This window comes from Geospiza fortis, unplaced genomic scaffold (assembly GCF_000277835.1).
Source record: "Geospiza fortis unplaced genomic scaffold, GeoFor_1.0 scaffold392, whole genome shotgun sequence".
In the NCBI taxonomy this organism is placed as follows: Eukaryota; Metazoa; Chordata; class Aves; order Passeriformes; family Thraupidae; genus Geospiza; species Geospiza fortis.
In genome coordinates, this window is record NW_005054541.1 from 385,666 (window position 1) to 409,358 (window position 23,693).

General features: G+C 48.2%; 1 protein-coding gene across 2 annotated transcripts; it reads left to right on the forward strand.

Moving 5' to 3' along the window:
• Positions 1-55: 55 nt before the first annotated feature.
• On the forward strand, positions 56-22,212 carry MSANTD2 (Myb/SANT DNA binding domain containing 2). 2 transcript variants are annotated; one of them, XM_031063895.1, is made up of 8 exons: positions 56-150; positions 9,029-9,095; positions 9,188-9,376; positions 10,672-10,801; positions 11,428-11,473; positions 12,059-12,317; positions 14,345-14,405; positions 20,747-22,212. In XM_031063895.1, the coding sequence occupies exons 5-8, from the start codon at positions 11,462-11,464 to the stop codon at positions 21,597-21,599; spliced, it is 1,185 nt and encodes a 394-aa protein (XP_030919755.1). In that variant the 5' UTR covers positions 56-150; positions 9,029-9,095; positions 9,188-9,376; positions 10,672-10,801; positions 11,428-11,461; the 3' UTR covers positions 21,600-22,212. The 2 variants fall into 2 exon arrangements, with proteins under 2 accessions (XP_030919755.1, XP_030919754.1); XM_031063894.1 differs by having other exon boundaries at positions 10,719-10,801.
• The last annotated feature ends 1,481 nt before the right edge of the window (positions 22,213-23,693 follow it).

Sequence of the window (23,693 nt, forward strand, 5' to 3'; positions counted from 1 at the left end):
CTGGTGGAGGCGCGGTCCCAGCAGCTGGAGGGAGCGGGCACCGTGTTCGGCAGCAAAGCGCCCGGGCCCGCCATGTACGAGCGCGTCTCCCGCGCCCTGGCCGAGCTGGGCTACGAGCGCACCCCGTCCCAGTGCCGGGAGCGCATCAAGGTACCCTGGGGGGCGGCGGCGCGGCCCGGGACGGGAGGGGAGGGTGGGCCGGGGGTCCCCGTGCCCGCCCCAGGCTGGGTGAGCTGCCGGGGGTCGCTTCCCCGCAGAGCTGCTCTCCTGAGCGTTCTCTGCTCTGGGGCTGGGGCACCGCGTCCCGGGAGTTCAGTCCCTCGGGGTCTGTCCTGAGCATCCTCTGGCGCTGGCTCTGGGTGTCAGTCTGTCCTTTGGCCCTGGCTTTGGGGGCACCGTGTCCCCAGGGCTGGGCCTTTCGGGGTGTCCATGCTGCGGTTTTCTGGAGGTTCTCTGGCCGTGGCACGGTTGTCCCCAGCGCTGAGCCCAGCCCTTGCCCTGGCTGCAGGGTGTCCCATTGCCTGGCTCCCCTGGTTCCATTGGTGTCTCTTGGCTGCCACCTCCTCTGGATCCCTGCCTTGTCCCTGTGGCCTCCAGCAGCACCTTTGGGACACGGGCGCTGCTTCCCAGGGGTTCAGTTCCTCTCGTGTGGGTGGGCTGTGGCAGCATCCCATGGTGCTGGGTGGGGAGGGACACAGCATCCCAGTTGTTTGTGTCCCCTCATGGGGACAGCCCAGCAGGATCTTTCCCCTGGGTGTCCTCCTTTGGCCCCAAGTGCTGTGGGTGCTGTGCTTGGCTCTGTCCCCTCCTGTGTCCCCCAGCAGCCTCTGGCCATGAGGAGCTGGCTCTGGCTGCTCCCTGTACCCCCCTTGGGAAAACAGAGCTCCCAGTTCCCCCAGTAACAAGGGGTGGCTCTGGTTGCTCTTGCACTCCTGGCTCTGTCCTTTGCTGTGGAGTTGTTTTGTAGAGTCTGATGGCTCAACAGGAGCGTTCTGTGGCTTCACAGACCTCTTGAGTAATTGATAAACAGCCCCATGGGCTGTATTCTCCAGAGGGGCCTTTCCAGTTCCATCATTCCCTGGGAGAAAAGGGCTGGGTCTGGTTCCTGCTTTGTGCATCCTGCTTTTACAGAGAGGAGACGCCTGGATGATGTGGAAATGGCTGTGGGGTTTGAGTTTGTAAATGTGGATGATGTTTGGGAGGATGATTTACACACTCTGATCTCCCTCTGGCTCTGATTTCTCCTTTCCTGACCCATTAGGCTCCTGCAGCCAATTCAAATGCTGTTGGAGTGAGAAATAAATGTGTTGTTATTGCTGGGGCTCAGTGCACTGGTTGTTGTTCCCTTCCTCTTCCCATCCCTTAAAAACCCCTGCTGGGGCTGTTCAGGTGTGTACACCTGGGCTGCCTTTAATTTGCAAAATACATGGAATTAGGGATGCTGCAGCATCAGGAATGTCTGAGAGTGAGAGATTTCCACTTTGATCCCTGTTGATTAGAGCAGCCTGTCCTGGAAATAGATACTCAAAGCAAACCCACTTTCTACAGAAGTTTTGGGTTCTTGATGTATTTCCCTCATGTCTGTGTATTTGCTGCTCAGGGACCTTTTTCCCTTGAACACACCCAAATATTTTTGGAGAGGAAAGTTGCTGCCCTGCAAAGCCTCTTGGAGTCCCTCATTCACCAGGCAGCACTGACACAACCAGAGCACACAGCCTTGAGCCGTGGCAGGGGAAATACAGGTTGGATATCAGAAAAAAGCTTTTTACAGAGTGATAAAGTTCTGGAATGTTCTGCCCAGGGAGGTGGTGGAGTCCCCATCCCTGGGTGTGTTTAACAAAGCCTGGATGTGGCACTGGGTGCCAGGGTTTAGCTGAGGTGTTGGGGCTGGGTTGGACTCGATGATCTTGAAGGTCTCTTCCAACCTGGTCATTCTGTGAATTTTCCTGGTGGGTCTCAAGTTGCTTGTTGCTTGAATCACCTGTGAGCTTTGCCAGAGGCAGTTGTATGATGCAAAAGTTCTTTGCTTTGTCCAATGGTTTTGGGCTGTGATGGGAGTCAGTGCTGTCGAGGCTCCCAGCCCCAGTTTTGGGGTGTGCTGGCAGCTTGTGAGGTGTCATCTCACTGTCAGAACAGCCCAGAACTCTTTGGGTTTGGATGGTGCTCTGGGATGGAGCTGATTTTGGGAGCATTTTGGTGACTCCCAGCAATCTGAGCTCCTTGCAGCTCTCCCACTTTCCCTTCAGAAGTGAGGCTTGAACACATCTTTGCCCCTGAAATGTTCAAGCTTGGAAGAAACCCATCAAACAGCAGAAAAAGAGCTCAAGGCTGATATTTATCAGCAAGAGCAGCTCCTGACAGACCTGTTAGATGTTTCTAGATTGCAGAACATTGGGGTGGGCTCTCCTTCAACACTGTAATGCCCAGCTGGAAGGGAATTACCTGTGTTCCATCCATGAGTGCTCCTGTGCACAGCCTGGCCTCTCATCAGGCCATGTGCAGGGGAAGAGCAGCTGCTGGAATGCTGCTGCCTCTGGCACCATCCACCCAAACTTTGCATATCCTGGATCCCCACAGTGAGAGCCTTCCTCAGCACAGTCCTCTGCAGCAGCAGAAATGTGGCTTTTCCAAAGCCTTTGTGCTCTCAGTGGGTTTTGGCCTGGAATTGCTGGGAAATGAGCCCTTGTTGAGAGCTGTGAGCTCTCCTGGGTGTCAAGAATTTCCCGTGTTACAGGGATTATTGAGACAGTTGTGGTAGCTGTTACCAACCCTAAAGTCCCAGTTTTTGTAAGATTCCAGGCAGGATTGGCTGCTTGACATACCCATGGTCCACCACAAACAAAAGTTACTCCTGGATGTGGAGGGGTCATGCATGGATTCTTCTGAGATGGAGCAGGAGGAGTGTCATGTGCTGCAGGAACAAGAGGAGGGCACAGGCACTTGGGAATCCTCCACACTGAAAACAGGACTGGGGAGATGGGGATGAAGGAGCTGCATTGTTCCATTTATTACCCAAAATGTTCTGTGTTTCCATGATTTTGTAGGATACTTAATGCCCATCAGGGGACAGAAACTTGAGACTTTGCTGCTGGATAATAAATGGTGCTGCAAACATTCCAGGTTCAGGTGGTTTTTAAATGAATTTTAGATAAGGATGCCATACTGCTTTCCTTGGGAACTCCTGCATTCCCTGGACACAGCCAAATCTTGAGTCTCAACACCCAGTTGAGCTGGAAAGGAACAAGTCAGTTTGTAAGCAGAGTTTTCCAGTTGTATGGCATGGGTGCATTCTCTCTTAATTCAAACAGGGTGTGCAGAAAGGTCCCAGTGCAGATTTTTGTCTGTCTCTCACCATCTGCATGTGCTTTTCTGCACATCAGCAGCTGGAACGAGGCTGCTGTCAGGTTGGAGCTGCTCTGGAAGGGTCTGTTTCAAATTTAGGGACAATTTTGACATTTCAAATTTAGGGATTCACATGTAACTGCTCCAGCAGCTTTTGCTTTGGAAAGAGACCTTGAGTCTGACTTGGTGGCTCTGAGATTTGTGGCTTGGGTAGCTCTGCAGCTGGGAGCTGCAGGAAGAATGGAACATCTTGATTTCTGCCTGTTGCATTGCCAGAAGAGCTGTCTTGTGTGCCATAGCATCCTCATCCCTTCAAATCGTGTTCTGTCCTTAACCCTTGCTTGTTCAGTGACACTCTGTGTTCTTTCCATCCAGCCCCTTCCTATTCCCTGTGTTCTTGGGCAAGGATTGAGCCTGGTTTTCTATCCTGACACTCAGCACCTTCCCACAGCAGCACATGCAGAGCTGTTTGTTTTCAGGTTTGACTTTAGAGCTGGGATTTTAAGGCAGGTGATGGAGTATTTGGCCAAACCTTGCTGGGATCCTGTGCCCTGCACTGGGTGATGCTGTTTTGACCAAGCAGCAGGAGGTTTGCTGGGACTTAAAGCACGGGAAAATGAGCCCTTGCCTTGAGCTGTGAAGCTGTTGTGTGAAGGCCACACAGCTTGGAGGTCACAGTCCATGTTCCATCAGTGTGCTGGAACTCCATCAATTCATCCTCTTCCAGCCACCCCAGGTGGCTGCAGGCATGGGATGCTCTGGGAGGGCACAGGTGAGCTCAGGTGCTGCAGTCAGAGCTGTATGAGGCAAGGGGTGTTTTCAGGCAGTAAAGGCTTGTTTTGTTTTAAAAGAATGCTCTTGAAATAATGGGCTCCAGTTGTTCTTCAATACCAGATTTTAAGCCTTTTTTTAAACCCATGGAAGATTTTCTGCTTCTCTTGCTTGCATCTGTATGGAAGGTGGATCAAAGACTCGTCCTCCTGATGGCACATTGCTCACTTGGGCTGAGAGAGCATTTCAGGGTGGAAATCCTCTGGCTGGAGAGCCTTTCCCCAGCAGAGACAAATCCCTTCTCAGAAGCTGCTGTTAAAACTAATTTCAGGGCATTTTTAAAGTGTCATTTCTTCAGCTACTGCAGAAATGTGAGTTCTGCTTTTATTTTGCCTTTCCCAGAGTCAATGCCAACCCATTGATTCCAAGAGAAGCAGTTCCAACATCTTAACTCCTGACTGCAGGAATTCCCAAGTATCACTGCCAACCCAGTTCTGCTGTTGTTGGGGTTTTTTTTGTGTGTAGCAACTTCCTCCTCCCCCCAGATGGAGGTTTTGGTTGGGTTGTGGTTATCCACAAAAGTAATTTGTTTTTCAAAAGGAAAAGAAATACCTTGAAGATGCTGGTTGAGTGCTTCAGAAAGAACAAATCATGGATGGGAGTGCCACAAACCCACATGAAATGGGGAGGGATGGAAAATCACACCTGACTATCAGCTGTTGGTATTTCTTGCTTTAGGCAACACAAACGTGATGATGGTGAGGCTTGTTTGTAAGGGGGCTGTGGTTTTAGCTGCTCTGTGATGTAAACAATCTGTAAACCTTGCATGGAGTTGTTTTTTAAGGCAGGAAAAGCTGCTCCAGCTAAGCTGTTTCGGAAGCAATGCTTGCTGTGATCTAGTGTGAGCTGCTGGACGTGAGAGGATTTCAGCCAGAATTCCCTCCTTGGCTCCAGTGAGTGGAGGGGCTGTCTTTGTGATTCTGAAATGTCAAATGATGGAGCCTTGGTGCATTTCATGGCAACCTGCCAAGCATCCACCTTCAGAGCAACTTTGCCTTTGATCTGGGCTGACAAGGAGGATGGAGAGAGACTTTGTGCAAGGGCCTGGGGTGGCAGAGCGAGTGGGAATGTCTTCCCAGGGACAGGGCAGGGCTAGATGGGATATTAGGGAACAATTCTTCCCTGTGAGGCTGCTGAGGCCCTGACAGGGACTGTCCAGAGCAGCTGTGGCTGCCCCATCCCTGCAATGTCCAAAGTCAGGCTGGACAGAGCTTGGAGCAACCTGGGACAGTGGAAGGAGTTCCTGCCATGGCAGGAGGGTTGGAACAAGATGAGCTTTAAGGTCACTTCCAACCCAATTCTATGATTCTGGGTTTCTATTTCTTTTGAATGTGTTGTCTTTATCTTGAGTTTATCTCAGTCCCAGCTCCCCATCCCATTAACTCCCTGTGATGTGTGGAGGGGTTCAGGTTACCTCCCCTTCTTCCCTTGGCTTAAATACATTCAGATGTGCTGGGTTTTCCAGGCTGGGCTGTTTCTTGCCATTCCTTGAATCCCTCCCAGCAGCCCAGCTTCTCACTGGAGGATCTCATGTGCTCTGGTAGGTGGGAGCAACTTTTTGGTGACATTTACAGCAGGAAAAAATAAACCCTTCAGTGACAAAGAGCAGATTTAATTGTTTCAGTCCTTTGTGGGGTGGATTTGCTCTCAGCTGGGGTATTTGCAGAGTGCTGTTGTGCTGGTAAGAATCTGGCTTGAATTGCACATGCAGGACTGGTGTCTTTACAATCCAATGGCTTCTGCAGCTGTGTTGTGTGTCTATAATACTCTGGTCTGATCATTCTGGTGTACCTGGGCCACCCACTGCTCATTCCATGGGTGCACAATGATTCCCAGAGGGAGCTGGGAGGTTGTCCTGTTGAGACAGAAACAGTTGATGGTCAGGAGCTCATTGCAGGAGGACAGATTGGCAAAATTTGAGCATTAAATCTCATTTAGGGAGATTTGTGAACATTAAATCCTAGACGGGGCACACACAATTTTTTCCTGTAGTGCTCTCTGACCATGGAGGACTTGGGAAGATGTTAAAAAATCCTCCTGATTGTTGCACTGTGCTTCAAGCGCTGTCACGGGGCAGATTCCTGCTCACCTCCCTTTGCTGAGTGTGTAAATTTGGGGGCCAAGCAGACAAAGCTTTCTGGGCTGCTGTGGTCTCACCTGTTACTAAACCTTTCACCACTGGTGGTGAAAATTGGAGTTTGAGTCACTTTTGGTATTTCAGTCCCAGCTTTTCCCATGGACTTAGGGATTGATCTCCTTGGTAACATTTTCACAGCACAGTTCAGGTGGTGTGGACATTCCTCTAGAGACCTGAGGATCACACACAGCTGGGACACTGTTGGATGTCAAGTGTTTTAGGGCTCTGAATGACACAAGCCATTTCCCTTGTGGTGCTGCCCATGTTGATGCTTTCTGCACTTCAGTGAAGCTCATTTTGGAGAGGTGTGATTTCCCTCCCACCTGTGGAATGATTTGTGCTGCTCTTCCTCTGCTGGATGGGCTTGTGGTCTCCCTCCACTCACTTGAGAGTGAGGACCAGCAGGGATTTGAGTCTGTGGTCTCTGTGATCTCTCGAGGCTTGCACAGACGTGACTTCTTGAGTACATCTCAGACCTCTTTTCATCCAGGCTGCTGCAGTTTGGATTTTCCTTAAAAGTTTGGTTTTCTGAGTGATGTAATGATGTTTGTCCTGATCACAAGTAGATGCATGCAACTTCAAGTTTGATTTTTGGAATGAGCTTGTTTCCAAAGGCAAGGTGACCTCAGGTGTGGTTTTCGTTGCTCCAAAGTAAGTAATGTTTGAACAGGTCATGTCAGGAGCAGGTTGAAGCTCACTCAGGCATCTCATCCATTTAGGCTGGATATCAGGAAAAGGTTCTTTCCCCGGAGGGTGGTTGGGTACCTACACAGGCTTCCCAGGGAATGGTCATGGCACTGATCCTGCAAGAGCTCCAGGAGCATTTGGGCAACACCCTGAGACACAGGGTGGGATTGTTGGGGTATCTGGGCAGGGCAAGAGTTGGACTGGATGATCCTTGTGGGTCCCTTCCAGCTCAGGATATTCTGTGATTCAGTGATCTCTGCAAGATGAGCTCTGTCTGGAGGACCACCCACTGCATCCAAACTCTGTACAAAGTCCTTGGCTTGGTGAGGAGGAGGGGTGGTGCTTCTCTGCCTTCTCAAGCTCTAACAAGTTCATTCCTATTGTTTTCATCCAGTTCTGATTTAAGAAAACCAGGAGCATCGAGAGACAGAGGTGCCCAGCTGCCAGCCTTTCTGCAGGCAGTGCTGGAGTCTCCTCTCTGGGGTCTGGCTCAATGAGCAGCAAATCCCTGCTGAGGGTCTGAGTTCCCTCAGCATGCTGATAGCAGCAAGCAGTGGAGCATCTTCCCAGGTTGTTGATTTGAGCCCACAGCACTGTGGGCTCTGTTGTCACAGCACCACATGTCACTGGTTTCCTCACCCTGATGGGACACAGCCTGTTAAACCCCAGCTTCACTCACTCTTGGCAAAGTCCTGTCTCATGGGGGCTGACCTCTGCAATTGGCTGTGGAGCTTCTGTAAACAATTCCTGTCCAGGCAAGAGGGGTTTACTTTGTATTATATTTAATTGTGATTTAGAAACTGGCAGTGGTGGCTGTGAGTTTTCGTTCGGTTCCAGCTCTCCTTAACAAAAACCTGAGTCTGCCCTGCCTCGACTGATATCCCCCTCCCTGTGTCTGCCAGGGTGACTTGGCTTCTTCATGCTCCAAAGAGAGCTTTGCTCTTACCTCAATCAAGACAATCAGCTTGTCTATACTTAGCCCCAACCCTTCTCCCCTCTTGTGAGGGCATTCCCATCACTTTTCCTCTGTACCAGAGCCAAATCCTTCAGGAAGTCCTTGTGTGTTTGGGTAAATCAGGACACAACCAAGGCCTTGCTGTTTGATACAGAGAGGGATTCACTGTGACAGCCATCGTGTCCCCAGTGCTGTGCTTGGGGGCAGTGCAGATGTGCAGCCAGCTGTGGGGCTGGAGCCTTTGCAGACTGGGCTGCAGCAGCTCCTGGGACTGACCCTGAGCTCTTGGGCACCTGTTTGAGTGCTGGGCTCTCACGTTCTGCAGAGGGATATTCCTGTTTGGGGCCTCGTGCTGGAGATGCATTGATGTCATCAGCTGCCTTCCTGCAGTGCTGTGTGGCTCTCCCAAGAGTTTGAGGTGCTGCTCTTCTCAGTTTATTTTTGATAAACCGCAGAAATGGGGCTTGTTGAGGCAATACCCCATGTAAGTCTTGTGTTCTCCTGCCTTGCACATAGTTTTTAACCTAAAAGTTCATGAGCTGAAGTTATTGCACAGATTTGTTACCTTCTGCTCCCAGGAACTTAAAAATGGAGGCTTCAAGACCTTTCACTGTCCCCTACACCACTCCAGGCTTCAAAAGCTGTTTATTGTGTGCCAGTGTAGTTTCATCTTGTGTTTCCTGTGAGTATCCTGGCACGATGAGGGAGGGAGCTGTTTGGCACTGCTGTTCTTTATTCGGGATATAAAGCTGAGAACTCCTGTGCATTAAGTAAAAGAGCCTCTTTGAAGCTGAGTGTGGTGCTAGGTGGTGCTCTGGACCCCTTTAGGCTGCTATAAATGAATCAATTTAAAATGTGGACACAGCCACAGGCCACCAAACTGCTCTGCAGAGCCTATAGCTTCTCCCTGAGTAAGAGCCTGTCTCAGATCAGGGATCTGGAATTCCATGTTGGACGACCTCAGGTTTTATATAAAAAGCTTGCTGTGGTCTGGTCCTCCCTCATCTTATTTTTTTGCTGGGAGGAGGACCATGTCTGCAGCCTTCCTAAAGGTTTTTCTCATCCTCATCCTGCAGTTCCTGCAGAGCTCCAGGTTCTTCGGTGGCTTCACTTGTAGAGATGAGGACTCGTGAGTTAGAAATGGTGAGAAAATCCACAATGAGCTTTGTGACTGTCTCCTCCTTTGGTTTTCCTGATTATAAATTAAGTGGGGATAATGTGTGTTCGTGTTGCAGGCAGTGTTGCAGAACAATAAGCAAAAGCCTCGGTCTCTTCCAGTCTGAGCAGTCACTGGGCAGTGATCAGGTCTGTTTTCAGTTACTTGTCCTAAATTTCCTGCTTTCTGTATCTGTATCAATCTGTGTATGTGCACTTCAGGAACCACGGAGCAGGAGTTGAGCTGGACACCGGGAGGAGTAGAGGAGGTGCGTAAGAAAAAACAGATCTTAGATCTTGGAGAGCAGAGTAAAATGGTGAGAGAAAGGCTGAGGATTATAAAATGTCCAGGTTTCCTGAGGTCTGGAGCAATTATTTAGGTCTTACCAAGCTCTCTGAAGAAGAGAAGCCTGTGGACTTACATGAAGCAAAGCTGACCTGTGGTGTTTGGAGGGAACATCAGGAGAATTTGTAGGGGCTGCCTGTTGGAGAGACTGGGGAGAGCCTCCAAGAAGAAAGAGCTAGCAGGAATCTTGGTTCTCCAGCACACCAGACCAAGGAGCCACCAGCTGCTTAGCCACAGGCCCTTTGGTGCTTTGGAAATCCCTATATTTGAGATTATTTCCCTCAAATTTTAGGTTATTTGCTTGCAGAAGCAGAGGTAACACAGCCAGGTGAGCATCTGGGCAGTACCCCCAAAAGTATCTTCACCTTTAAGAGTAATGAGCAGTCACACTATTGCTCATTTATTTTCATCCCCCTTCCTGTGTTGCTCCCTTTAGTTTTTCTACTTGTCTGCATTGACTTGCTGCTCAATTATTTTGATAGTAAAATAAGCCAGATTGCAGCCTGACTGAAATAATTAATTACTACTAGGCTACAACCTACTGTGGGATCCTCCATAACCCCATTGGTGGGGAGAGATGTTTGAAGCACATGCTGAAAATAGGGTGTGAAAATAGAGTGGCTGAGGGTGTGGGGCATTCCCAGAGGGCTTGGCCAAGCGTAGGGATGCTTTGGAAACAGTTTCTTTCACTTGAAGGCTGCTAATAAATTCAGCTGGAGGCTCTAAATCCATGTTTAACTCCTAGGGATAAGCTGGCACAGGTACAAGAACTGGGGCCTGGGAAATAAATTTTAAAAAATCTAACTTGGGTGGATTTTAGAGTATGGGAGTGAAATGACTTTGCCCTTACTGGTCAGTGAGATTTGAGCTAAAATGAGAGAAACTGGAGTGAGAAAGCTGAGTTCTAACAACCAGATGTATCTATACCCCAGCCTGAGGGAGCCCTCTTTGCACCAGCAAATACCAACAGGTTTCTAGGCTGGGTTTTGGTGCTAGGTTGCCACAGCAGGTTGTTTTCCACCCTGCTCACAGGCAGAAAGTTAAAATGTGCTGGTCTCCATCCAAAGAGGATCTGCCTGTTTTTCCTGAGGTAGTCATGGCAAAAGTGGGAAGGGTTCCACCTTAAACCGTGGAATAACTCATGCCTGTTGTTGCCTGTGTGTTTATATGGGTTATTTTTTATTTTGTCTTGTTTTCGTGTGTTTTTGTTTAAAACAGCAGGGTAATACTGACTTGCTGCTTAGCGGTTTTGCTTCTGCCCCCAGGGCTCTGAATCTCAGGAGGAAACTGGTTAGAAATGTATCCCTTTGCTGCTGATGCTGTTAAACCAGTGTATGAGGAGCATTAGGTAGGTTCCAGCTTTCTGGAGTTTTAAAAGTTCCTTTCTTTGGGGGGAAAAAAACCAAATAGTTTTTGTAATGATGTGTCCATTACAGTCCTCCTGCAGAAAGCAAGGGAGCAGGACTAGTCCTTCCCAAATTAATGCCTCTCTTGATTTCTGGAGACAGCTTTACCATTCAAGTTAGAACCTCAGAAATCTGATAAATTAAATTTTTTAAAAAGTTAATGTTCTCTAGCAGTTTACCAATCTGAAAAAATACCAAAGACCCAGAAAACCTGGGGCATATAATTGTCTTTCAAAATCACAGCAGTGGTAGAATTAAAACCACACTGAGGGTTGTATAGAAAGTTTTAGTTTTTTTAGTTGTTGTCTTTTGCTCCAGATTAGAGGGAAAACATGGATGGAACCATAGGCTTATCCAGGAGCAGTGAAGTGGCTCAGCCCTTGATGTGGGATGTCAAAGGGATCACCAGAACTGGGTGAGGCTTTGGCACCTGTGTGGGAGGTTCTGCCCCAGCTCTGTTTGAGAGACTGCTCTTACCAAGCCACCTCAGTGCTGTTACTTACTTGATGCTTGATATCAAAGTCTGGGAACTGGGAGCATTATTGATTTGACCTCTTTTAAATTTCAGCAGCTTCACAAGAGACAGAGTGAGTTAGTAAGGAATGCAAAAATATGTAAGTAATAAATATTTTCCTAGCTGAATAGCTTAGGCATATCCATTTTGTACCTTGTGTCTTCTTACCAGAGTAAGGAAGGTTGGACTGTCTTTGCTTTTGGGGGAAATCTTTCTGTTTTCCTTTCTCTCTCCTCCCTGCTTTCCCCTCTCCACGCTGTGGGCACAACACCAGCTCTGCTTTCTCCTCCTTGTAGTAGGTGTGCATTTTCCTGGCTGATTGGTGTCTCTGACTGGGGGGCTCTTGGTATTTTTATTTTATTTTTTCCCTGCATCCATAGGAGATCCAGGGATTTTTTTTTTAAGTGAGAAAGAGAATAAATTACCCAAGTTAAATCTGAGGAATCTGTAGCTGCTACACAACTTGTCCTGTGTCATGGATGTTTACGCTAAGCGGGAATGTTGGATGTATATGATGCTTCCTGGTGGGTGTAGATTAATTTGGGAGCATTGCTTATGAACGTGGGGCAAATATGACCAACAGAAATAACCCCCAAAGCCCTCAACTCTGCCTGTGTGACTGTGTGTGAGTGCCTGTGTGCTCGTCCAGCCCCACAGCCCTGACTGAGCTGCTTCTCTCTCTCAGACCCTCCGCAGGTGCTACAGCCGCGTCAAGGAGCACGGCGTTGGCAAGAGGAAAAGCAGCTACACCTTTGAACAGCTGGAGCAGGTGTTTGGGCAGGGAGGATGGGACTCCCAGCCCTGCCAGCCTGTCCTCATCAACAGCAGTGGTCTGTACCAGGAGCTGGAGTCGGACGGCAGCACCATGGAGGAATACTCGCAGGAGGACTGGGGAAACCACAGTCAGGATCTTCACTGCTACCAGACCGGCGAGCAGGAGCTGGGTAAGAAGTCCCATCTTGGCACATCTCCCTTCCTGGGCCTCACCTGTGCTCCTGGGGATGTGGCACACACCCATCTCTGTACCAGCTTTCACCTCTGGGACAGAATGTGCTCATGGTGTGTGACAGTGATTGCAGGGGTCTCAGGATGAGAGAAGAGACGAGGATCAGACTCCATGTTTCAGAAGGCTTGATTTATTAGTTTATGATATATATTATATTAAAACTATACTAAAAGAATAGAAGAAAGGATTTCATCAGAAGGCTAGCTAAGAAGAGAAAAAGAATGATAACAGAGGCTTGTGACTGACTGAGACAGTCCAGACAGCTGGACTGTGATTGGCCATTAATTAGAAACAACCAACATGGACCAATCACAGATGCACCTGTTGCATTCCACAGCAGCAGATAACCATTGTTTACATTTTGTTTCTGAGGCCTCTCAGCTTCTCAGGAGAAAAAATCCTAAGGAAAGGATTTTTCATAACAGATGTCTGTGACACACAGTGCCAAACATGTCCTTGGGGAGAAAAGGGACAGAAATTCCTCACTTAATCAAAAGCAAACCATGGATCAGGACTGGAGGAAAGAAGGGCTGTTAGCCCAGAAACAGCAGGGGTGACACCTTCTCTGCCTGTCCTTTCACTCCCAGTTTTACTTTCCCTCTTGGGATTCAGGAGATATTTTCCCTCCCAGTGGGACCTGGGTGTTACCATTCAAACATCATTTGCTTAAATTGTGAACAGGGCTTCAGCCTGCTGCTGGTAACACCAACAACTGTAAAAAATGTTGCTCTTTCTTATTTACCTTGATATACTGGTATTAAACATGTCCATATATCTATATCTAGAGGTGTGGCCTCTTTTAAATGAAAAAATAACAAGCAAGCTCACGCTTGTTGTTTGAGACCTAAACCAAACTCGTCCATGTGCTTTTCTCGCCTGATTTTTTGCTGTCTCTGCCTAAAAGTCAATTTTTAAATTAACTTGGAGGTTTAATTGTTGCTCATGGCTTTTTGAACTTTGTTAAACAGATCAGGGTACCACATCCCTGATAGAAAGCACACTCCAATCTGAGCAGTTCTGGGAAGAAGTGGGTTTCTTGAGGCACATTTCTCTCAAGTTACTCCTCTTATGGGTGTGTGTTCCTCCCTTGCCTGAGCGGGGTTTCTTTCACAGCAGGAGCTTTAAGGTGATCAGATCCACTGAGGATGCAGGTGAAGGAGGTGAATTGTATAAAGGCTTTTTTTCCCCATTTATGGGATGAAAGAGGGAGAGGAGATGCAGTTGGGTATCTGTACACATCTGTGTTTGGGGGACTGGTGAGTCAGGATGCTTTGGAAGAGCCTGAGATCGCAGTTTAATGTTAAAATTTGCAAGTTGGCTGTTAACCACATTCCAGTTCCTCAGACTCCTTCCCTGGGGGATTTAAAAGTCAGAAACATGTGGGAGAGAAACAGTGGGGAGAAGAAAACGTTACAAAACGTATGTAAATGATGGCTAATTCTGTCTGGTGTGGCTTGTTGTGGTGAGTCAAGCTGGGATCTCCTGGTTTGTCACCAATTTCGGGGACATTTGCGTGAGCTCGGGCTGACGGTGCCCTTCACGCTCAGAAGTTGTGAGCAAAGCACTTGGCACACAAGGTCTGAATTGAACACAGATGCAGTTCTGCTGCTGCTTCCTCTTGAAATGTGCCATTAGAAGCAGAATTGCTTTTACTTATTTTTTTCCTTGAAACAATGTAGTTTGCAATTCTGTCAATGTGTGATTTAATAGATGGGACTGGAGCCTTGTCCATGAAAGGTTTTGAGAGAGATTCAGATCTTAAATGACCATATCTCTTCCAAGTTAAAGAAAAACTCAATCAATTACAGAGGGTGTAGGAACTGGAGCTGTCTCATGCAGAACTCCAGCAGACTGCCTGGCTTAGGAACTCAGATTTATTTTTTATTTAATTTCAAGCTCTTAAAAAAAAAAAGCCCTAAGAACATTATTTTAAATCTAATTATGTCTTGGAATTTTACCTTTCAGATGAAATGCCTACCACGAAAAGAACATTAAAGATAAAACAGGAATCTTCAGAAGACACGCAGTAAGTAATTTATGAATGTTTTACCCTGGAATGTATTTCCCTGGGGATAATGTGCAGGAGGGGAGGATATTTGAAACTTCTGTTTATAATTATAAATACATTGTGGAAGACTATTCATACAGTTGAATCTGCTTTATGCATTATTCCCATTACCTCAGAACAGCTGAAAAGCTTCACAACTCTGTTTCTCCTCGGCTTTGCCATTCAGCAAACAAAACGAGACTTACTACATGGATGTGAGGACTGAAACCATGGATAGAATCCACAAGAAGAGCTCCCTTCTGTGGTGGGAAAGCATGCCAAAGCTTGGGAGTCTCTGACTTTCATTTTTATAACTTTCCAGACCTTACTGGTAACCTTTTGGCTGGGTTTAATCTAGCAGACACTGGAGCCTTTTGAATGCTTTGAGCATGCGACTCTCCCTTGCCTCTCCAACAATAACACAGAGCATTCCCAAAAATGAAAGGAATTGTGCTGTATTTACTCTGTCCAGGGCAGCTTTCTGCCAGCCTTTAGGGGTGGTTGTGGGTCTGTCTGCACTGGGAGTGAGCCCAGGCTCACTGATCCTTTGGGGTTCCCCACAGGAACTCCCACACCAGTGGGTTTTAGTGTTACTGGGATTTTCCACGGTAGAAAATCAGCTGCTGTAGGGTAGGAGGTCACCAGCACTGGGAACAGCAACAGAACATCCCTAGTGAGCCATATAGAACAGAGGCTTTGTACTGTAACTCAGTGAAAAATAAAATTCTCTAAAAAATGTAACATAAATATAAATAAGTAAAAAGAAATAAATGTAAAATAAAATAACTTAAGGAAAGAAAAATAATTTTAAAAGAAAAATGATTAACAAGAAGCTTCCATGGCAGTGGTGTGGCTTCATCAGACCCCTCACTTCAGGTGGATATTCACATAGCCAAAGGTGACTTTTTTTCCTTCACATGGAGCAAATTCATTTTAACAACTCAGGGACAACCTGGAGAAAAATAGCTTTTTTCAGTAAAAACTTTGTTACTGCCACTTTGAACAGTTTCTTCGTGCTGTTCTGGAATAATTTTACCTTTAAGGAACTCTGTAGCAAATAATCCTGAATTTTCTGAGGCGAAGGCTTGGACCACATGAATCTTCTCTTCCAAGTTTTAATGTGTGCATGAACAGCTGAATTAGATTTTGGTAAATGAGACCTTTTAAAGTTTTATGTTCATTTTTCCCCACGAATTCCCTCTAAAATGCAGTGGAGTCTCTGAACTCTGGGGCATTTTGTGAAGCCAGTGATAAACTCATCCTACGTGCAGAGTGGAAGCACAGAGCATTTTCCAATGCACAGATTTGCTAAAAGCTGCTTTTCCCCTTGTCTGTGAGGAGAAGGAACTTGTAAACTCTGACTCAGTAGGTTAAAAGCAGTCAGAAGATGCACAGCTGATACAAAGATTAGCTGGGTATTTATTTATTATCTTAAAAAAATAAAATTTCATCTAAAAGCCGGGGTAGATAAATAGTTGTCAAACTCTTCCACCTCCTTGCACGGCATTTTGAAATGCAGATAGCCTACTTCAAAGTTGGGTTCATCTGCCTTCTTGGTCAAGGGCAGATTTTCAGCAGAAATTGTTTCCAGAAATCATTCCAATCCTGGTGAAACTTGTGGTGTGCTTTTGGACATAGAGAAACAGAATTCTAGATTGGTTTGAGTTGGAACAAACCTTAAAGCTCATCTCATTCCAACCCTCTGCCATGGCAGGGACACCTCCCACTATCCCAGGTTGCTCCAAGCCCTGTAATTCCCAATATCCCATCCATCCCTGCCCTCTGGCAGTGGGAAGGCACACCCCTTGTCCTGTCACTCCATCCACTGTCCCGAGTCCCTCCCCAGCTTTCCCCAGAGCCTCTCCAGGTGAACCCCTCCAGCAGCTCCAGCTCCTTCCTGTGCTGGGACCCCCGAGCTGGAGGCAGCTCTGCAGGTGGGGTCTCACCTGGGGGGCAGAGGGGCAGAATCCCCCCTGCCCTGCTGCCCAGGCTGGGGATCAGCCCAGCACAGGGGGGTTCTGGGCCAGGGCCTGTCCAGCTCTCCCCCACCTGCACCCCAAGGGCTTCTCCCAGAGCTGCTCTCCATCCCTTCATCCCCAGCCTGGATTGAGCCTGGGGGTTGCCCTGGCCCAGGTGCAGCACCTGCCCTTGGCCTCGTTGAACCTCATGAGATTCCCCAAGGCCACTGACTGAGCTTGTCCCGATCCCTCTGGATCCCAGGCTGTCCCTCAGTCATGGAGCAGGAGCTCAGGGAAGGCGAGCACGTTGCTGCAGGTGCCAGTGCAGGTCTGTGTGAGAGCCAAGAGCTGTTCAAACCCCACCAGTGGTGTCTCGTTCTCTCCTCAGATCCCCAAGGACCCAGCCCAGCAATGGCTGTGGGAACTCCCTGCCCTGGGCAGTGCTGGGTTCATGTTGGTGCAGTTTGCTTGTCTCATAACAGGAAGTTTTTTGCCATCAGCCCATGTAGCCAAGTGCTGTGGGCACGGGAATGGATGTGAGCAAAGGAGAAAGCAAGGGATAGGGAATGTCTGGACCAGGTTCCCCAAGTACCAATTAATAAATATGGTTGGGTGAAGGAGGGCTGGATGAAGATAAGGTGTAACAGAGCCCCAAAACACTGAAAGGGTTGGGGAAAGGCGAGTTATAAATCTGGGAGGAAAAAAGGCCAATTGTAGCTTTAGGGATTTGGTGGACATCCTATGGATAGCTTTTAGTTACAGCACGTGTACAACCTGCCTGGGTGTCAGAGGGCAGATATCCCATCTCCTCTGACCTTCCCAACAATGTGGGACAGCACAGCTGTCCCCACTCAGGCACTGTGCCCCCAAGTGACACAGAGAGAGCCATGGGCTCCTCTAGGGGGACATGGTAAAGGTGCTGCAAAGACCAGAGCCCCTGCCAGTGCCTAAAGGGGCTCCAGGAGAGCTGGAGAGAGACTGGGGACAAGGGATGGAGGGACAGGAGCCAGGGAATGGCTTCCACTGCCAGAGGGTTAGATGGGATATTGGGAAAGAATTCCTCCCTCTGAGGGTGGGGAGGCGCTGGATCCCTGGAAGTGTCCAAGGCCAGGCTGGACAGGGCTTGGATCAACCTGGGATGGTGGAAGGTGTCCCTGTCTGTGGCAGGGATGGGAATGAGATGAGCTTTTTTAGGTCCCTTGCAGGCCAAAGTGTTCTGAGTCTGTGACACACAGGGGCTTCCCACGTTTCAGTTTGTTTTTGACAGTGTGGGAAGCAAAGGGCAGTAGGTAACCTGTGTCCATGTCCCATCCTCCATCAGGATGCTCCTTCCCCATGTCAGCTCTGCTGTTGCCTGCCCTTGGCTGTTGTCTCCAAATCAACTGTTTTGAAAAGTGCAATACTACTTAGAGACTGTGAGAAGTGGTTTGATTCTCTGCTGGTTTTGGGAAGATGAACTAGAGAAAGCTTGTGGATCTTCACTGCAAGCAGCTGTTCTGGGCCCTTTGAAGTCTGCCTTAGAACAAATTTGCGCCTACTCTTGTCTCAAGTCTTTCCTCATTTGAATTGCAAAAGCTTCCAAGGAGGAAGAAATGCAGGTCCCAGACTCCAGCAGGGAGGTGATGGTTTGATGATGAGGGAAAATCCAGCTCTAGGGCACCTTCTGCAGCTGAAAAGTGAGATTGTCCTGAGACCCACAACAGGTTAAACCCTCTGCTCAGCTCTCACTGTCCTCCTGAAAAATGAATCATATTAACAATAAAAATAAAGCAAATACAAAAGTCCATGTTTAATAAATAATTTTAAATTGTTGAATGAATGAAAATTACATTTGAAATTAATAAGTAATGAAATAATAGTAATTTTACTGCTGATGGTACCTTTGCTTGGCTAAGTTGTCAAGATCCTGGATACAGCCTGGGAATGCAAAGCTCAGCCAAGTCGGGTCCTGCCAAAAGCGAGAAGATGCTAAACCTGAATAGCAAAACTCCTTAAAATTCATTTTTCCCCTGTTCTCCTCTGCTGGAAGCAGTGGGTTCCTTGTGGAAAGCCCTTCTCAGTCTGCTGCTGAAGCTCTGCTCCCATGCAGTGATTCCCATTCGTGCAGGAGCAGTTGCAGTGACTAATGCAGCCCAGCTCGGGTCTGGGTTGTGCCGAGCTAAACCAAGCAGAATATTTATAGTGCACTTAATAAAGGTGGGGGCTTTGCTTTCATTCCTCACTCTGCTCCTCAGCTGTTGAATGAAAACCTGCCCACGCTGTGCTCTCCTGTCTTTGCCTTGGGAAGGGAATAACTGGAGCTCAGCTGCTGTCAGGAGTGGAGTGTGTGTGCCGGTGCTGAGACACCGAGGTGTGCTCCAGCACTGCCCTGTCCCCTTGGCTGTCCTACCCCCTTGTGCCCAGAAGGTAAACTTGCACTTCCAAAAGCCTCAAAAAGATATTTTCCAAGCAGGGCAAAGCATCAGGGAAGCTTTAAATGAGTTTTGCCACAGTGTTTGAGTAAATGGAAATGGATTTGGGGTAAACACGCATTCTTCTTGTCTGAGATTTCTCTCTGTCGCTGCTGGGTAGTGGAACTGACTCAGGAATAACTTGCAGTAAGAAACAGAACTTCAGTGCTGATGGAATCAATCTTTTTAAGAACCCCTGGCACAGACAGGGCTCTGCTTGTCCAGCCTGTTCCTCCTCAGTGCTTTAGAAACTCAGTTGCACTTCAGTTGTGGTGGAAATGTACTTCCCAAAATGCCTTTGAAGGTCTTTTCAGGGAACTTCTGACATGGTTGGTGCTACAAGGCAGGTGAGGTTGATGAGGTGGTGATGGATGTGGTGCTGGTGTCACTGTGAGGAGGGAGCTGTCCCAACCTGGATGCTCAGAAATGCTCAGGGGGGCTTGGACAGCACAGGTGAGGTTTGCAGGTGGTGTGCACCAACCATCAGATGTCAAACCAGAGCTCTGTGTCCTGAGCCCAGAGGCCTCCATCACCTGCAGGACACCCAGCAGTTGGAGAACCTTGCCAGAATCATGTGCCTTGTAGTTAGACCAGTAAAAGGTATTTTGGGATGAAAAGCTCTAAAGTGGGGCCTCTCCAGCCCCACAGGATAGCTCTGCAGCTCCCAGTCCAGTTTTCTTTGAACCCTTACACACATTATGATGGAAAAAGACCATAGGGATTTATTGGGCAGTAATGCATCTGCCACAGTCAGCCTTGGTTGTGGGGTGTTTTATCTGCTCTTAGAGGCTTCATGTCCCTCACCAGTCTGATGCTGGACTCCATTGGGAAGCTGTTGGGAAGGGCTGGTTTTAGGGAGTTCAAGTGATCTTGAGGAACCTGCAGGAGCAGGGAAATTGTGTGTGCCCTGCACAAGACCTGTGTCACCTGGTACAGTATATCCTCCTGGTGGGATGTGGAAGGGAAAAAAATCCTCCTGGAAGTGCAGTGGCCTCCACAGTTCAGCTTTCCAGATGTGGCACAATGAATAAAGGAAGGAGAGTTGCATGGAAAGATCTTTTACATCCCATTTGTTGGAGCAAAGAGGTTTCTCTGTTAGCAAACGAGTTGCATTATCTTCTACAGCTTTGATTATAGGACAATAACTTCCCAAATTAGGAGTTCTCCCTACCAGCTAATTACACCCTAATGGTCTCGTTTATCCTGGAGGAAGCTGTTCCAGCTCGCTGCAGGTGCACACAGATGTTCTCTCCTGATGTAAACCCTTCTCTGAAACCTTGCTGCTGGGAGTGAAAACACATTTTTGGGAGTGTGGGGATTTCTTAATTGGCTGTCTGGAGGGATTGCCACTGTCCATCCCACAGCATCTGGGGTGTATGTGGAAGCCTCTTCTGCTCCAGGGGTTTGGTCCCTTGGGCTGTGCTTCTACCCCAGTACTGAGACAGAGCCCTTGGGAGTGGCTTCATGCTCCCATTGGGGTTTTTACAATTACAGTCCCATTTGCTGGCATTAATTTGAGGATAACAACGAGGCAGAAGTGTTTTGAGTGGCAGTTGTGAGTTTGGGATGCAGCTCATGAACCATGTGCCAACAGAAGCCCAGGATTGTAAGGCATGACCCAGTAGTTAAGTGTGTGTTTATTCAGCAGTGCCAGATAGATGCTTTCTTGGAGATGCTTTGATATCAGGAGGAGTTGGGGTTGGGTTTGTTTTTGTTTTGTCAAGATTAATTTAAAATTCTCCCATCAGGACAATGTTTACAACCTATAAACTGCCCCAGAAATGTAGTAGTAAAAAAAAAGTCAGGCAAGAAAGCTGATGGGGATTAATATTTTCTGAATGTTGGTGCATTCCCTGGGAAAGCTTTCAGCTCTGATGCCTTTATCCTTCTTTCCCTGTTTCTTAATTTCCAGGAAGCGTGACGTCATGCAGAACATTATGCAAATCTTGGAGTCGGTCCAGTTGAAGTGGGAGCTGTTTCAGAGCTGGACGGACTTCTCCAGGCTCCACCTTTCTAACAAACTGGCCATTTTTGGCATTGGGTACAACACCCGCTGGAAGGAGGATATCCGTTACCACTACGCAGAGATCAGCTCCCAGGTGCCCCTGGGCAAGCGGCTCCGGGAATATTTCAACTCGGAAAAACCGGAGGGTCGGGTGATCATGACCCGAGTACAGAAAATGAACTGGAAAAATGTTTATTACAAATTCCTGGAGATCACCATCAGCGAAGCCAGATGCTTGGAGCTGCACATGGAGATCGACTGGATTCCCATCGCTCACTCCAAGCCCACTGGAGGGAACGTGGTGCAGTATTTATTACCAGGAGGGATCCCAAAAAGCCCTGGCCTGTACGCCATTGGGTATGAGGAGTGCCACGAGAAGCTCCCCTCCCCTCTGGCTGAGCACCGGGCACCCGACCCCGGCAATGAGACTCCAGGGGAGCTCGAGGTGCCCTCCCCACAGGCCTCCCTCCGGGTGGATATGGAATCTGCCCGGATTATCTATTGTTACCTCGGCATCGCTGAGGTCCGGACTCTCCAGCAGTGCCTGTTTTTACACTTCCAGGCAAACACCAAAACCTTCAGCAAAGATTGGGTCGGGATCAACGCCTTTTTATCTCAGAACTGCGTCGTAGAGCCCGGTGTCTCACCCAAATCCATCTACATCAAATTTGTGGAAGTGGAGAGGGATTTTCTGTCTGCTGGCTCTTTGGTAGAGTGCCTGGAAAAAGCCATCGGGTACCCCTTAAAATTCAACAACTGAGTCTCGTCCTTCATAAGGATCAGGGCTTTGCGCCCCGTTTTCCATCTCACTCGGATCCTGTCCGTTCCCACCGGGGCACGGGGACTTTTCCGCCTGGCAGCGCCGTGGGGCCGCGGGCGCTCCCCTCCCGCCGGGCCCGGCTGCGGGGCCGGGAGCAGCGCCCGGCCCGCGGGACGGCCCTCGGTACATTCCACATGGGACAGTGCACACGGCGTTTTCATACCGCAACTGAGGGGTTGGTCTTTCCTTTATTCCACGGTGTCTCATTTGGATGCATCCGTCTCTAAGTGTTACTCTGGATCTGACTCAGTAAGCAATAGATAACGGCAAGGGAAACCCCAACTCCCGGCCCGGGGACTGTTTTTCAAAGCCACCCTTAGATATCTTGTATATAATTTAGAACTTCACTTTTTTCACCATCGAGTGTTCTCCTCTCTCCAAACAGTGTTGCCTGCGAAGACTTTGGGTTCCGTGACGTATTCCACATCCTTAGTAGCGTTGCCATATCTGCTTTTATTTTATTTTATTTTATTTTATTTTTATAACATTAAAATAATTCCTGGCTTTTTTATTTTTTCTTTATTTTTTTTCCTCATCAATTTTTCCCTATTTTTCTCTTTACTGTCTTTTTTTAATCACTCTTTTTTCTCTTATTTTTCTCCTTTTTCTCTTCTTTTTCTTTTTTCTCTATTCCTCTTTTTTCTTTTTTATCTTCTTTTTATCTTGCCATTTTTGTTTGTTTTTTTAAATTTAATTTCTTTATCACTTTCCTTTCCTTTTTTTTTCTTCTTTTGCTTCTTTTAATTTTGTTTTTTTTTTATTATTTCTATTTTCACTTTTCACCCTTTTTTTGTCTTTTCTTCTTCTCCTTTCCGTTTCCTTTTTTCCTTTTTTTTTTTTTTCTTTCAATCGAGTTCCAAAACTCTCTGTGAGAACAACTTGGCAGCTGGGAAAAAACAATGATTATTTTTATTTGTTTTGTTGTTGACCCATTGCTTATGGATACAAGGGGGAGGACGCATTTATGCCTTTTCAGCGTGTTCCTGCTCCAGCCCCGCGCCGCCGCCGGGGCCGGTGGGTTTTATTTCCTGGAGCTCATCCATCGGTGACGTTGTGACATACGATGAATGTGTCGGTCCTAATAAAATCAAACAAACACGTACAGAGCCTTCCACACATCCTTCTCCTTCTCTGGGGCAGTCTGGGGAGGTGCCGAGCTCCTCCCTAAGGATTTTCCCATCAGGGCTTTGCTCCTGGGGTTGTTGTTGGAGGAGTTGCTGATTTTTTTAATCAGGGGTGAGCACGGCCAGAGCCGGTTTGCTTTCCCTGCAGAGGTTCCCGGAATCCTTGAAAGAAGTGAGGATCAGTGCCCATCTGGAAGTTGGCATCACCTTTGAGCCCTGAGATGTGGAGTGAGGAAGGGGAGCAGGTCACCAGTGGGTCACCAACGCTCCCTCCCCGTTCCCAGCCTTCAGCTAGAGGGAGAACGAGGTGAGTTGCCCCAAAGCTGCTGCCTCTTGGAAGCCTCAGGTGTAGCAGAGGGTGAGGATGCTGTCAGGGAGAGCTGGGGTCCTGGTGGGATCAAGCCAGGTCGATCCCCCAAAGCCTCCTTGCTCCCGGGATCCTGCAGTGCTGGAGGCCAGGCTGGATTTACGGGGGGGCGGCGAGGGCGAGGAGGGATTAATTCTGCCCCCACCGCCTCCTCCTCCTCCAGTGTCTAATCTCTGCTGGGGCTTCGAGGTCTGACCCTGCTCTGATCGAGGACCGGGATAACCCTGGCTGAGCCGGGCAGGATCCACCCGAGGCTCCCGAGAACCAGGTACTCAGAATTGCCCTTTTTTTGGATATTGTTTATTTTTCAGGATCGATGCGTTTATCTGAAGGGCGGGGGGCTGTTGGATGAGTGTGAGGGATGCAGAACGGGATGTTCCACCCTACTGGCGTGGGAGGGATGAGAATGGGGCGGGTTTGGGGTCCCTGTGCTCCCCCTGGGGGGATGACATTTGACATTGCGGTGCCGCACTGAACCCCCCCCTTAACCCTAATATAACTAATAATAACCCACGTAACTAATTAATAACTGCGCGCTGTGGG

Excerpts from the sequence above, each read along its gene's own strand:
- MSANTD2 (XM_031063895.1), top strand. Across the intron at positions 12,318-14,344 it reads GACCGGCGAGCAGGAGCTGG|ATGAAATGCCTACCACGAAA; the intron begins GTAAGAAGTCCC and ends TTTACCTTTCAG. Across the intron at positions 14,406-20,746 it reads GAATCTTCAGAAGACACGCA|GAAGCGTGACGTCATGCAGA; the intron begins GTAAGTAATTTA and ends CTTAATTTCCAG.